Genomic DNA, 13,075 nt, shown 5'->3' on the forward strand with positions numbered 1-13,075 from the left:
GTCACATGATCCTTCTGAAATAATTTTAATATGCTAATTTGCTGCCCAAAAAACATTTCTTATTATTAGCAATTTTGAAAACAGTTGCACTGCTTAATATTTTCCCCAAGGATTATTTGATGAATAGCAAATTGGAAGAACTGCATTTATTTGAAATATACATTTTTGTAGGTAACACTTTATTTTAAGGTGACGTAGTTACGCGTTTCTACATGTACTTACTATAGTAATAACAGTAAATTATGCATAATTACAAGCAACTAACCCTAAACCTAATCGTAACACTATAGTAAGTACATGTAGTTAATTAATATTTCTCAGTACTTATTTGAGTTAGTACAATGTTACCGTCACCTTAAAATTAAGTGTAACCTTTTTGTATTATAAATGTCTTTACTGTCACTTTTGATTATTTTAATGCTTTCATTTTGTGAGTCTAGAAGTTTTAAAAACTGTTCTTCAATAAAAAAAAAATAACTCTTGATTTGTATGGGGTTTTTTTGTTGTTTTTTTTGTTTTTTAGCATTTTAATGAAGTTAGATTTGTTTTAATATATTAATAGCATCAAATATATTAAATATATTATTATTATTAATTCTGATATTCATTTAGATAATTTTAGGCGACCCAGTTTAGTTTGCTGAGGCCCCCTAGTGGGTCCCAGCTCCTTGTTTGAGAAGCACTACTTCAGTCTCCTCTCTCCATCTCTGCAGGTCCCCGGAGTTCTACGAGGAGGTAAAGATGAAGATTCCTGCCAACCTCACCGACAACCACCACCTGCTCTTCACCTTCTATCACATCAGCTGCCAGCCCAAGCAGAACACCCCCTTGGAGACGCCCGTGGGCTACACGGTGAGAAAAGGACCCCCCTCTCTTCTCCTCTTCCTCTCTTCCGTCTCCTCACAGTCACGCTCCCACAGTGCTGGAGAAGCACTCCAGGCTACCTGATGAAACGCTCACCTCTGTGTGACCCTGTCTCCCCTCAGAGACACCTGAAGCATATCCTTATACGTCACCATAGTAGCACCCTTCCCAAGTTGCAGCGTCATGTGATTTGTAGGCCACCTATAGCATGCTAATGTAAATATTTTGGGGTTAATCAGAGTTCATGTTGCCCCCCACAGTGGATCCCCCTCATGCAGCACGGCCGCCTGCGCACCGGATCCTTCAGTCTGCCCGTCTCTGTGGAGAAACCTCCACCCAGCTACTCAGTCCTCACTCCTGATGTAAGACATTTATCCTGCACTGGGTGTTTGTTTATGCATGTGAGAATGAATGTGGAAGTGAAGGATGGCAGACCGATTTCTTAATTTCTCATAATTCACAGACTACTACTACCTGCCGCCTTATTGTATTATAAGACACTTTCAAGGAAATTGATGTCTCTCAAGACCTTTTTTAAAGCACTAGAGACAAAATTCCACAATTAATTAGAAATAATTGACATAAATGAATAATAAATAATTCTTACAATTATTATAATTTTTTTTATTGTATTGATGATTATTATTATTTATTTATTTTTTTAATATATATATATATATATATATATATATATATATATATATATATATATATATATATATATATATATTCCAAATAATGCTATTATCAATATTTAACTGTGCCAAAAGCAACTATCACTTAAAATGAGAATAGAAATGGTAATTTATTGGACTAATATTTTACATAATATCAAATTTAATACAAGAAGTCATTGTTACAATCACCCCTGTAATCATCTTTCCAACAACCAAGATAAAATATGTATTCATTTAATTCAAAGGCATCAATAATCTAGACAGCATCAAAATAATATTTTTTCTCAAAATCATTTGTTTTCTCAAAGTACAATGTGTCATCACTCTTGCGTATTTGTGACTGAATAAATTTAGCCCATGGTCTCCCCTACACCAAGTCTTAAAATTGAAAATAATAATAATAATTACTTTAGGTGCCTATGCACCTTCAGTGTGTGGCCCCTAATAATGCCCTTTTTTCCCCTTTTTTTTGCAAATAACAAGTAATATTGCAAGTAACAACTCCATTTTCTCATGTTGATGCTTCATAACATTCCTGGTGTTTCTAGTCGAATGTGCTAATTAATATTCATAAGTCTGCCTTTTAGCAATTTAGTAAAGCCTACTGGGCAAGCTTCGCATTATGTAATGAATAATATTCATGAGCCAAGAATAAGCCTTGGTGACAATCATGACAATGATTTTTCATGTATGGAAAAAGAGCTGCTCTGACATTTTTAATAATCACTCCTTTTGTGTTCCACATGACAAAAGTCATACAAGTTTGGAGCCACATAACAGATAATAACAGAATTTTGGTTAAAATCAAATGAAACACCTGCAAATGTGAGGGAATTTTAAAACTGTTATTTCCAGGCTTGGAAAAGTCGTGAAAAATTCATAAAATGATGAAAAATCATGGTAATTTCCATAGTGAATTTATAGTTAAGCTCTAAATTCTAAAAATGATTTATTTATTTTTTAGCGTTTTTCATCCATTTTGAAAGACTGGAAAAGACATGGTAAAGTGATAGAGAAGTCATGAAGATGTGGGGACGATTGAGCAAATTTAAGTGTGAATGGGAAATTTATGGCAAAGCGTTTTAGGCAAACAAAGTTTTACCAACAGAAATAATCATGCGACCTAATTATCATATGTTGTGGCCTGTGTGTGTTTCAGGTACAGCTACCAGGAATGAAATGGGTGGACAACCACAAAGGAGTCTTTAATGTAGAAGTGACCGCAGCCTCCTCAGTTCACACACAGGTAATGAAATAAAAGGAAAAAAATCAAAAAAAAAAAAAAAAATGCACAAGTCTGTTTACATGCTTATTTCACCTTCTGTATGTAGGATCCACACCTGGATAAGTTCTTCACACTTGTGTATGTTCTGGAGGAATACTCGTTCCCTTTTCGGCTGAAGGATGTTATAATCACAGAGGCGAATATAGAGGCGGAGCTGAAGGCCAGCATGGCCGCTCTTAAGGGCGCGCTGCTGGACACTTGCGTGCGCTTCCTGCACCAACTGATGAGCAAGCTCATACTGCTAATTGTACACCCTCCTGTTATAGCAGGACAGATCGGTTAGTAACACTGGATCTGGTCACTACTAATATTACCTTTTTTTATACACATATTTTGGTGTAATCTATTTCCTCTCCTTCCTCCAAATGCAGTGAATCTTGGCCGCGCTGCCTTTGAAGCCATGGCCCTGCTGGTAAACCAGATCCATAAGAACTTGGAGGGAAACCAGGACCATCACGGTCGTAACAATCTGCTGTCCTCCTACATCCACTACTGCTTCCACCTGCCCACAACAGAGCCTTTATCTCCCCCTGCTGGTGAGTGAGAAATACAGCTCGCAAACCAAAAAAATGGTTTACATGTCATGTTCACATGTGAGATTTGAGAGATGTGTTATGCAAAACATCTTTCTTGAAAGAAATAGTGTGGGTTTCAAACAACTGTTAATTTTGGCTGAACTTTTAAGTCTTGAAAATGCCCTAAGTTGGCTAAAACTGTAAACGATATCTAACCTTTAAGGCATGCTGATTCATTTCACTAGGGCTCACTGTTTATGTATTGTAAGTAAAGGCTGATTTATACTTCTGCGTCGGACCTACGCCGGAGCCTCTACGCTATAGACTACGCGTTGGTTTTCATTTATACTTTTGCATTGTTGTCTGCATTGACGCGCAATTGCACATGCAGAGGGAGCATGTGAAACCCGAGGGAGGGGTTCTGGCAGACCAATCACAGCGCTTGCGTCCACGTAGAATCGACGTGTTGTTACATTTTTGGGGAGGTGCACGTCAGGGTACGCCGAAGGGTACACGCGCTACACACAACCTACGACGTAGCTACGCCGTGAGTTTGTTGCAGAAGTATAAATTGGGCTTAACTATCTGCTAGTAATAATCGGCTAGCATCATACTCGCACTCGTTTGACCTTAAAAGCAGGATGCTTTTTTAAGTGAATTCATTGAGAGCGTCGCTCTTCCTCTTTCAGTGGGAGGCGCATCATTTGAGCTCCCCATCCAGTATGCCACGCTCTCTAGGGCGATGGCAAGACCCAGCAGCCTGCTACTGTCCCGCTCCAAGAGCATTAGTAACTCGAACCCTGACCTGGCCTCCACACCAGCCACCCCTGATGAGGAGGTGCAGAGAATCATTGCCAGCAAGGTAGGCGGCTCTTCCTCTGGCTTCTGATTGGTTGTTCAAGTTACTGCAGTTTGCCCCGCTCTGTCCTGTGTTTTTTCTACCTTGACATACAAAGAACTGAGTGTTTACAAAAAAAAATGTTAATTGATTGTTTTCTCTCTTTTCTTGATTTCAATCTTTGGGAAAAATTAAAGCTAATCACTAAAAATTAATAGTAAAGATATTTAACAACAAATTTGATTAATTAATCAGTGTCACCACTTTATAAAACAAAGCTATTTCTGTGGAAAAAGGGTCATAAGCATATACTTGTAACATTAAAAATGTGTAAAAAGAAATTGCCATTTTATTTGATTAATTGAGAAAATAACTGATCGATTAATATTTGCATCCCTACTCTTTGTCATGTGCTGGAGCTAGAGGCTTAGAGATTGACTGTGACATGTTTACTGTGGCATCTGTTGATCGCTCTGCTAATAATTGTGTTTTTTGCTGTGGTACCCTCCTTCACTGTGCCCCCTGACTTTTTCCCACCCTCCTCTAAATTAAATCTGGTCCTGCACTTCGTCCCCTCCCTGTGACGCCTCTATGTGGCTGTTCTGCCTCCCCTGTGTGGCACTGTGGTTTGTGTTTGTGTCGTCGGCGGATAAGCAGGGAATAGACCGCTCACATTCCTGGGTAAACTCTGCTTACGCTCCAGGGGGCTCGAGGGCTGTCCTCCGTCGGAACCCCAACTCCAGCTGTGAGCTCAAGCAGGTGCCAATCAAACCCTATACCCTTAACGTCCTTCCCTACTGCCTCTAACCATACACCCTAATATAACCTGTAACCCCTTCAAATCACTTAACCCCACATATAACCATAACATTACTCATTACCATCTCAAACCCTACAACCTAATATGTCCTTTTACCCTCTTAAATCAAACAACCTAACTTTACCTATTACTTTCTCAATACAGCTTTTTACAGTCTCAAACCTTTAACCCTAACATTAGTTATTACTATGTAAAATGTTTAACCCTAACATTAATTGTTAGTCTAAAACGTTTAACCCTATCATTTTTACTTGTTACTGTCACAAACTTTGAACTCTATTATAACCCTATCATTACTTTCACTCTCTCAAACCCTTAACCCTAACAATACTTGGTACTGTCTCAAACTCTTTACCGAACATTACTTGTTTGCTATCTCAAACCCTTAACCCTAACCTTACTTGTTATTGTCTAAAACTTTTAACCCTATCATTATTTGTTACTCTCTCAAACCCATAACCCTATCATTACTTGGTACTGTCTCAAACTCTTAACCCTAACATTACTTGTTGCTGTCTCAAACCCTTAACCCTAACATTAACATTGTTACTAACTCAAACTCTTAACTTAACTTGTTGTTACTTGTTGTTCATTCTCAACTTTTACATGCTAACAAGTCTTCCAGCACTACACCATATCATCCTGCACTCTCTCATTGCCTTCACTCTGGTATTACTTCTGTAATCGTACTCCGTAATCTTGTGCCAGCTCCTCTGCTGCTGTCCATTTGGCTCTGTCTTTGTAAATGTGTGTCTATGTCTGAGGGTGTGTAAGCATTTGTCTAGAAGGTTGTGTGTCCATGCCTCCTCCTCCTCTTCTTCAATCCACTCATCTCTCTTTCCTTTGTCTGCTGTGCTTCTCCTGCCTTGGTAGAAGTCTAGTTACCAACGATACCAACATATATATTTAGTGTAACCCAATGCAATTAACTACTACACTGAAGCATCTCTTCTAGATGCTCATATCCACCCGTACATTATTTATGTGTTTTTTAAAGAATTATTTATTACTATTATTATTATTATGGAGTGCTTGATTCTGATGTTTTATTCAAATGTTTTATGCCATTGCAAAATTGTGTATTTGAAAACCAGCTTGCTACATGGATGATGATAGTTTCTTGTCTCTTGTAGCACTCTGCCATCTTTTTCTTCTCGCATATTAAAATAATTTCAAATGATCAACCAATATTTAATATCCATTTATATAATTGTATACTATCTGGCTTATTACACAGCTATGCACCAGTCTACTTGTTATCAGTCAGTTAACCATAAAATAAAACCCTTCAGGATTATACAAGTCCTCAATCACCCTGTCAGGGTTTATTTAGCATTAATGACCAGCTGACTGTACGTTATCTTTAACATAGCATGAATTAAGTTTGATGGTTTTGAGTTTGTAAAATGATCTGGGTTTGTGCATCCAGCAGGCATTTTTATCTCTCTTCCCTCCTTCTCTTGTATCTTTCTGTCTTCCATTCTTGATCATCATCTTCATTGTTATCCTCATCACCACCACCACCATTCTTCTGTTCACCCACTGGTCTACAGGCCAGTGAGCGTGCCTGTAATCGCATGTCTGCCTTCATCGAGACTTCCTCCATTCTCTGTCCTCCCTCCAGGCAGATCGCCAAGAAGGTAGAGCACATATTCATTTACTCACCCGTGCACTCTCCAGTTTATTCATTCCTTCATTTGTTCATTTACGTACTCATCCATTCATTGAGCCACTTTATCTTGTACTCAATGTTGTGATCCTGCCTTTATTGTGTGTGTGGTTCAGAAAACCTTCATGGGGTCGTGTTTTGTAATAATGCTCTCTGCGTTCAGTTACTTCATGAAGAGTTGGCTCTCCAGTGGGTGGTGAGCACCAGTACCGTGAGAGAGGCGTCTCTGCAGCAGGCCTGGTTTTTCTTCCAGCTCATGGTCAGTCAACCTCCAACCTTGCACATTATTTACATCAATAACTAAAGTCAAGTCACGTTTATTTAAATAGTGCTTTATACAATACAGATTGTTTCAAAGTAGCTTCACAGCAGTGAACAGGAAAATGACAGTTAATGTTGCAAAATTCGTCATTTATGTTGCAAAATTTGTCAATTATAAAACAAATTTCATCATCTCTACAGAAGATAATTAAAAGTTGTCACATTCCGAAGGCTGCGTCCTCCGGAGGTCGCATTTGTCGGCATTGAGGCTGCCTCATTTCAGTAAAGTAACCATATTTCAAAGTCATAAAGAAATTGCAACAATTTACACTTCACAAGGGTAAACAACAGTCAATTTTATAATGGTTACTTTTCTGAAATAAGACACCCTTGAAGACGTATTCGACTTCTGGAGAACGCAGCCTTCGAAACGAGACACAGCTTGTCATTATTCAGCTAATTTAGTTCAATGCTTTTCCATTTTATGTTGATGCAGACTTCATCAATTTTGAAACAAGTTCAGTTCAGCTCTACAGAAGACAGTAGTGTCATCATTCAGTTCAAGTCAGTTCAGTTGATTCAGTTCAGTTCCATAACAATGTTGATGTTCCCAAGTTAATGTCATTTTCCTGCTCCGTTCATTTCATATTTTGTTCTCATCTGATAGTGTCAGTGCAGTTAAATCGAAAATGAATACTTAGTCATTTACTCACCATCATGTTGTTTAAAAATGAATAATGACAGAATATTTTTTGGGGGGGTAAACTATCCCTTTTATAGTTCCAGTGAATTATTTCAACTGAATTATTTCAGTGGGTTTTGAAAAACCTAGTGTTTGGATTGGCTTATATACAGCAGAATCAAAGTTTAAAATGCTATCAGTATCACTCATTCTTCTATGTGTGATAACAGGTGAAGAGCATGTCCCATCATCTGTTCCTGTCCTCACGCCTGGACATGCCCCGCCGCCAGCGCTTCCCAGACCGCTTTGTGGATGACATTGCTGCTTTAGTATGTGCCATCAGCGCAGACATAGCCAGCAGATATCAAAAGGTAAAAGAGCAGCGGATCTCATTTTACTGCTGGAGGAACACAGACCCTTATGTAGATAAGAGGAGGTTTGAGACTTTATGATGGTTTGTACTCTGTTTTATGACTGTTTACTTTTGTTATGAATCAACAGGAAGCTTGCTTATCTCTGTCTGAGCCAATATTCGTGTGTGTTTCAGGATGTTGAGCTTGTGGAGAGGTTAAACAGCAGCTTGGCCTTTTTCCTCAATGACCTGCTGTCTCTCATGGACAGAGGCTTTATTTTCAACCTTATCCGCTCATATTATAAACAGGTACTTGCACAGACACACAAGCATGCATCCTTTGCGTAGTTTACAACGTAGCTTCACCATAATGGTCGATGCACCTGAATTAGCTTTTAAAGTGCCCCTATTATGTTATTTTGGGTTCCTCATTTTGTTTTGGAGGTCTCCTACAATATATTTACATGCATCCAAAGTCAAAAACCACTTTCATTTTTTCATAATACACATCACCTCATTTCTCAAAGAGTCTGAAAACGGTTCGTTCGAAGATTCAGTCGCTCTAAACCCCTCCGTGAGCCTACTCTGCTCTGATTGGTCAGATGGCCCAGTCTGTTGTGATTTGTCTAACGCTTTCAGCACGTGTCAGAAACAAAGAGCCTATTATCACATCTGAATTTTAGCTCGGGAGGCTTCCTCAGCACTTGAAACATAGTGAATTACGAACAGTAATGACGGCATCACTTTTACCATATCAATTCCAGCGCGAGTCCTCATCCTTTAGTAGTGCATGCAAAGTGGATTTGCAGTGCAGAAAACAGCGTCTTCTCGACATGTTGACAACACAAACCAAACTCTTCAAGGCCTCAGCTACAGCTACAGTGTTTGAGGGCGGCGCAAAGTGGATACTCTTCGTGGGCAGCCAATGAGGACCATACCATATGCTGGCATTATGCAAATTTGTTGCATTGTTACGTATTTTGAAACCGGAAGTGAGACTGGAATTGCTGACGACTCGTATTGGCTGTTCAGAATCAGTTCTTTTTTTAGGAGAAAATAACTTCATTTGTCGCCCACTTTGATCTGTAAAACTCTGTAGACCTTTTACATTAATAAACAGCTATTACACCTTTACATACTGCATGAAAGGTTATATTCGAAAAAGCATAGTAGGGGCACTTTAAAATGCTGACTACCTCATAGTCTGAATGTATGCTTAGATATGATGCTCTTCCCCATCATTTTGCCATGATCACTATATCATGTACGCAAAAATATTTTTTTAATAAAACTCAGTTTATCGTCTGCTTTCTGTGGCACAATGTTAGTTTGGTTAGACAAATATTGCTGAATTTTATGAACAATACTCCTCTATAAAAAGCCTTATTTACATAAAAAGCTGTATTTGCACTGAAAAGAATTGACTTAAAAGAATGAGATCAAAATTGAAGTTTTTTGGCTGTTAGTATGAATATGTTAGTCTTACTGTCTATCTATAAGCTAGTGTGCTCCAAAACAATGGCAAAATTCGCATTTAGAAGATATAAGCATTCAAAACTTACAGACTCTCTCTTCTGCCAACTGGATCAATGATTTTGATGACATCACTCTGCACTTCAGCTTCTCATCAGAATTTCTGTCCAATCAAATTCTCTCTAGAATCTAAAGTGTCCTGCCCCCAAATAGACGCTGAAGCTGCGGCTAAAATCAGTCACTTGTTCACACATTTACTACTTTCTACATGGTGAATGGCACATAGTGCACTATACAGGGGATGGGCAACGATTCAGACAGTGTACATATGCTTTCCATTGGGGTGAATGAAGTCTGGTTTCACGTTAGTGTCATGCAAACCGCTATATTTTAAAGCGAAATGGAGGAGAAACAGTTAGCGATTAGAAGGAAACTGCGGCTTTACCGAGCTTGACGGCCCTGGGTGAGTTGTGATATAAATGAAACGCTATTGGCTATTTTAAAAAAGGGGAGGAGCTGTTCAAATGTCCCACCCTGTCTTCCTGTTTCAGTGGAAATTACATCAAAACATTGAATAATAATGCGCTTTTCAAGGCACTTCAGTGGCTGTTTAATTTAAGTCCTTATACTAGCACACATAATACCTGGTTAAAATAGATTGCTGGTGGTTTAGTGAACAAGACATAAAACAGTACATGTGTCACAGCTGTTCATGATTTTGCCCTAGAACATTTCAGATAACAGTGTGGTGCATTTGTGTCTGCAGATTAATAATAAGCTCCACACAGCGCAGAACCCCAGCTCTCTGACAGCGCTGAGGATGGACTTCATTCGGATCGTCTGCAGTCATGAGCACTACGTCACCCTGAACCTGCCCTGTGCCACCCTCAGTCCCCCCGCGTCCCCCTCACCCTCCACATCCTCCACTACCTCTCAGGTACACACACACTCTAACACAGTTGGAAAAAAACAGCAATTGCTCTTATCGTAAATGTGCGGCTTTTTCCGCGTACGGTGCAGATTCTATTTAGACCCATTTATATGCAGTCTTTCATGTCATGACCACAAAAATCCTGTAAAACCTGGTAACATTCACACAATACATGGAAGTGTATCAGACAGGGAAATTACGTAACTATCTGTAAAGCAGTGTTTTTGTCCTCCTCCTTCATAGTAATACTCTACCATCCAAAAGGGGTCAGTAAGATTTTAAAAATGTGTTTATAAGTTTCTTAAGCTCAGCAAGGCTTTATTTATTCAAAAATAGGCTTAATTTGATCAAAAATACAGTGACATTTTGAATTTATTAATTTATTCCTGTGATGGTAAGGCTGAATTTTCAGCATCATTAATAATTCAGCACATGATCCTTCAGAAATCATTCTAATATGCTGATTTGATGCTCAAGAAACATTTATTATTATCAATGTTGAAAACTGTTGATAATTGAAAATTGTGAAACTGTGATAATTTTGTTCATGATTCTTTGATGAATGGAACAGCATTTATTTGAAAAAGATTTTGTGTAACATTATAGATGACTGTACTGTCACGTTTGTTCAATTTAATATGCCCATGCTGAATAAAAAGGATTAAAAAAATCTTACTGACCCCAAACTTTTGAAGGGTAGTGTACCTTTTAGTACTTTAAACAAAAATATGAGCTTCATGTTTCTGTGTTAACATTTGTGCCATGTTTACTTAAATTTTAAGTGCATTACTGTACACTACCACAATTTAGATTTTTTTAATAAACAAAAATTATGAAGAGAGATGAAACAGATTATGCCACAAATGCAGTTATACGAACTGCGTATAACATGAACATTCCTTTAATTCCTTCATCTCAGACTGATTATAAGAAATGATACATGATAAAGTGTGAGGGATGTTATTAGACCCTGCAGGCAGATTTACTTCACTTTACAGTTTTGTGGGATGTAGCTAAAATTGAATCCACTCTCGAGAGCTGGGCGTTCATGTTCTCTTGCGTGGTTTAGGGAGAGTGCTCTTTCTTCTACAAATCAGTATATAAACTGACCACATTCACATAATCCTCAGAATTCTAGTGTCAGTGCTGTAGAGTTTCCTGATTTGTTTGTAATTGTGTGGTAAAGTGTTTCTCACTGTGGAAAATAAATCCTCTCATGATGGATGTTATTTTGCTGTCTGCCACATTATATCAAGCTGGACACACTCAAAGGAGTTCCCTTAGGAAATAAAGTGCACTTCACTATAGTATGACATTTTCTGTGTCTTCTCTCGTAGAGCTCTGCGTTCTCCTGTCATGTTCAGGATCAGGGTGTGGTCAGCATGTTCGAACTGTCGGTGCCGTTCCGCCAGCAGCATTTTCTGTCTGGCCTTCTGTTGGCTGAACTGTCACTCATCCTTGAGCCAGACGGAGAGGGGTGAGAAACGTCCTACACAAGTATTTTACTAGGGATACACATTTAGACATCTTCATGACAATAGCTGATTACTTTCATCTCATGGTCAATAAAATTTGGCTACAATTTATTTTAAATTTTTTTTATAATATGCACAAATTAACACAATTTTGTTGTAACAATGTCACAATAAAAAAAAAAATCAGGTTCACTCAAAGTTCACATTCCCAATGCCAATTTCGATTCCTTAGCTAAAGGCTGGAATACACTACATGACTTCTGTCCCACTTTGCAGACTGGAGGAGTCGACGCTAGTTGTCGAAAGTCATAGGCTGTGTCTGAAATCGCCCCCTATACCCTCAGCTCCGGAAGGGCTGCCACTGTTTAATAATCATTTGAAACTTACCGTATTTAAAAGTTTACAAACTGGCAGCTCCAGTAGTAAGATGAAATGATTTATCTTCGAGCGCCAACTTCTGGTCAGACGTGGGAATTCATTCGGCACTCACAGTGCATTATGGGTATTCTCTAGCTGTTGAGAATACATCGGTTGTACACTCGATATTGCGGTGTGTTATGGGATTGATAACATCCACTCGATAACATCCACTATGGTTTCGGACACCTCTACAAATGGCTGTCCCCTCAAATAGTGCCCCATTTAAGGGTATAGGCGGCGATTTCGGACACAGCCATCGTCATTTTGATGTCGGAGTTGACAGATATAGCAAAGTCACGTAGTGTATGATGGGCACAGACTTTGAATTTTTTCACCTTCATATTATGGTTCCATCTAGCCGGAGATCAAACATGTTTGATAATTTGAGCCAATTTTAGAAAACAAATTCGCGTCCGAAATCGAATACTTCCCTATATTTATACTTATCAAATACTTATTGTATGCGAAAAACAGTATGCCAACAGAGTAGTATGTCCGAGTACATAGTGTTCGAAAAACAGTAGGCAAGATGTACCCGGATAACCTACTACTTCCACAGAGAATCTGAAGTGCGCACTCGATGGACACTTTACTATCCCATGAGGCTACGGGAGAGAATTTATGAATGGCATTCCATCAACACAACTGACGCTTGTCACATGACAATAACAACAACATGGCGGATGTAGTTCGTCTGATCTTCATTCATACTACACACATTCATACTATATAGAATGTAGTACCTATTGGGACAGTATGCGATTTCAGACACAGCGATTGTTTTCATTTGTCACCCATCTCTTAGCATCAAGG

General features: G+C 38.7%; 1 protein-coding gene across 3 annotated transcripts in view; it reads left to right on the top strand.

Moving 5' to 3' along the window:
* dock6 (dedicator of cytokinesis 6) overlaps positions 1 to 13,075 on the top strand; it is a 54,138-nt gene that overhangs the window by 22,268 nt on the left and 18,795 nt on the right. Inside the window, exons 17-29 of one of the 3 annotated variants that reach the window (XM_084113486.1) lie at positions 714 to 852; positions 1,125 to 1,226; positions 2,701 to 2,787; positions 2,873 to 3,104; positions 3,198 to 3,362; positions 4,031 to 4,203; positions 4,837 to 4,938; positions 6,553 to 6,639; positions 6,832 to 6,927; positions 7,842 to 7,982; positions 8,159 to 8,272; positions 10,203 to 10,373; positions 11,705 to 11,844. In XM_084113486.1, the coding sequence (XP_083969612.1) occupies positions 714 to 852; positions 1,125 to 1,226; positions 2,701 to 2,787; positions 2,873 to 3,104; positions 3,198 to 3,362; positions 4,031 to 4,203; positions 4,837 to 4,938; positions 6,553 to 6,639; positions 6,832 to 6,927; positions 7,842 to 7,982; positions 8,159 to 8,272; positions 10,203 to 10,373; positions 11,705 to 11,844 (1,749 nt within the window). The remainder of the gene's footprint in view (positions 1 to 713; positions 853 to 1,124; positions 1,227 to 2,700; positions 2,788 to 2,872; positions 3,105 to 3,197; positions 3,363 to 4,030; positions 4,204 to 4,836; positions 4,939 to 6,552; positions 6,640 to 6,831; positions 6,928 to 7,841; positions 7,983 to 8,158; positions 8,273 to 10,202; positions 10,374 to 11,704; positions 11,845 to 13,075) is intronic. The other 2 variants (XM_084113484.1, XM_084113485.1) reach the window with 2 other exon arrangements.

The sequence above is a fragment of the Abramis brama genome (assembly GCF_963993115.1).
Source record: "Abramis brama genome assembly, chromosome: 1".
Taxonomy (NCBI): Eukaryota; Metazoa; Chordata; class Actinopteri; order Cypriniformes; family Leuciscidae; genus Abramis; species Abramis brama.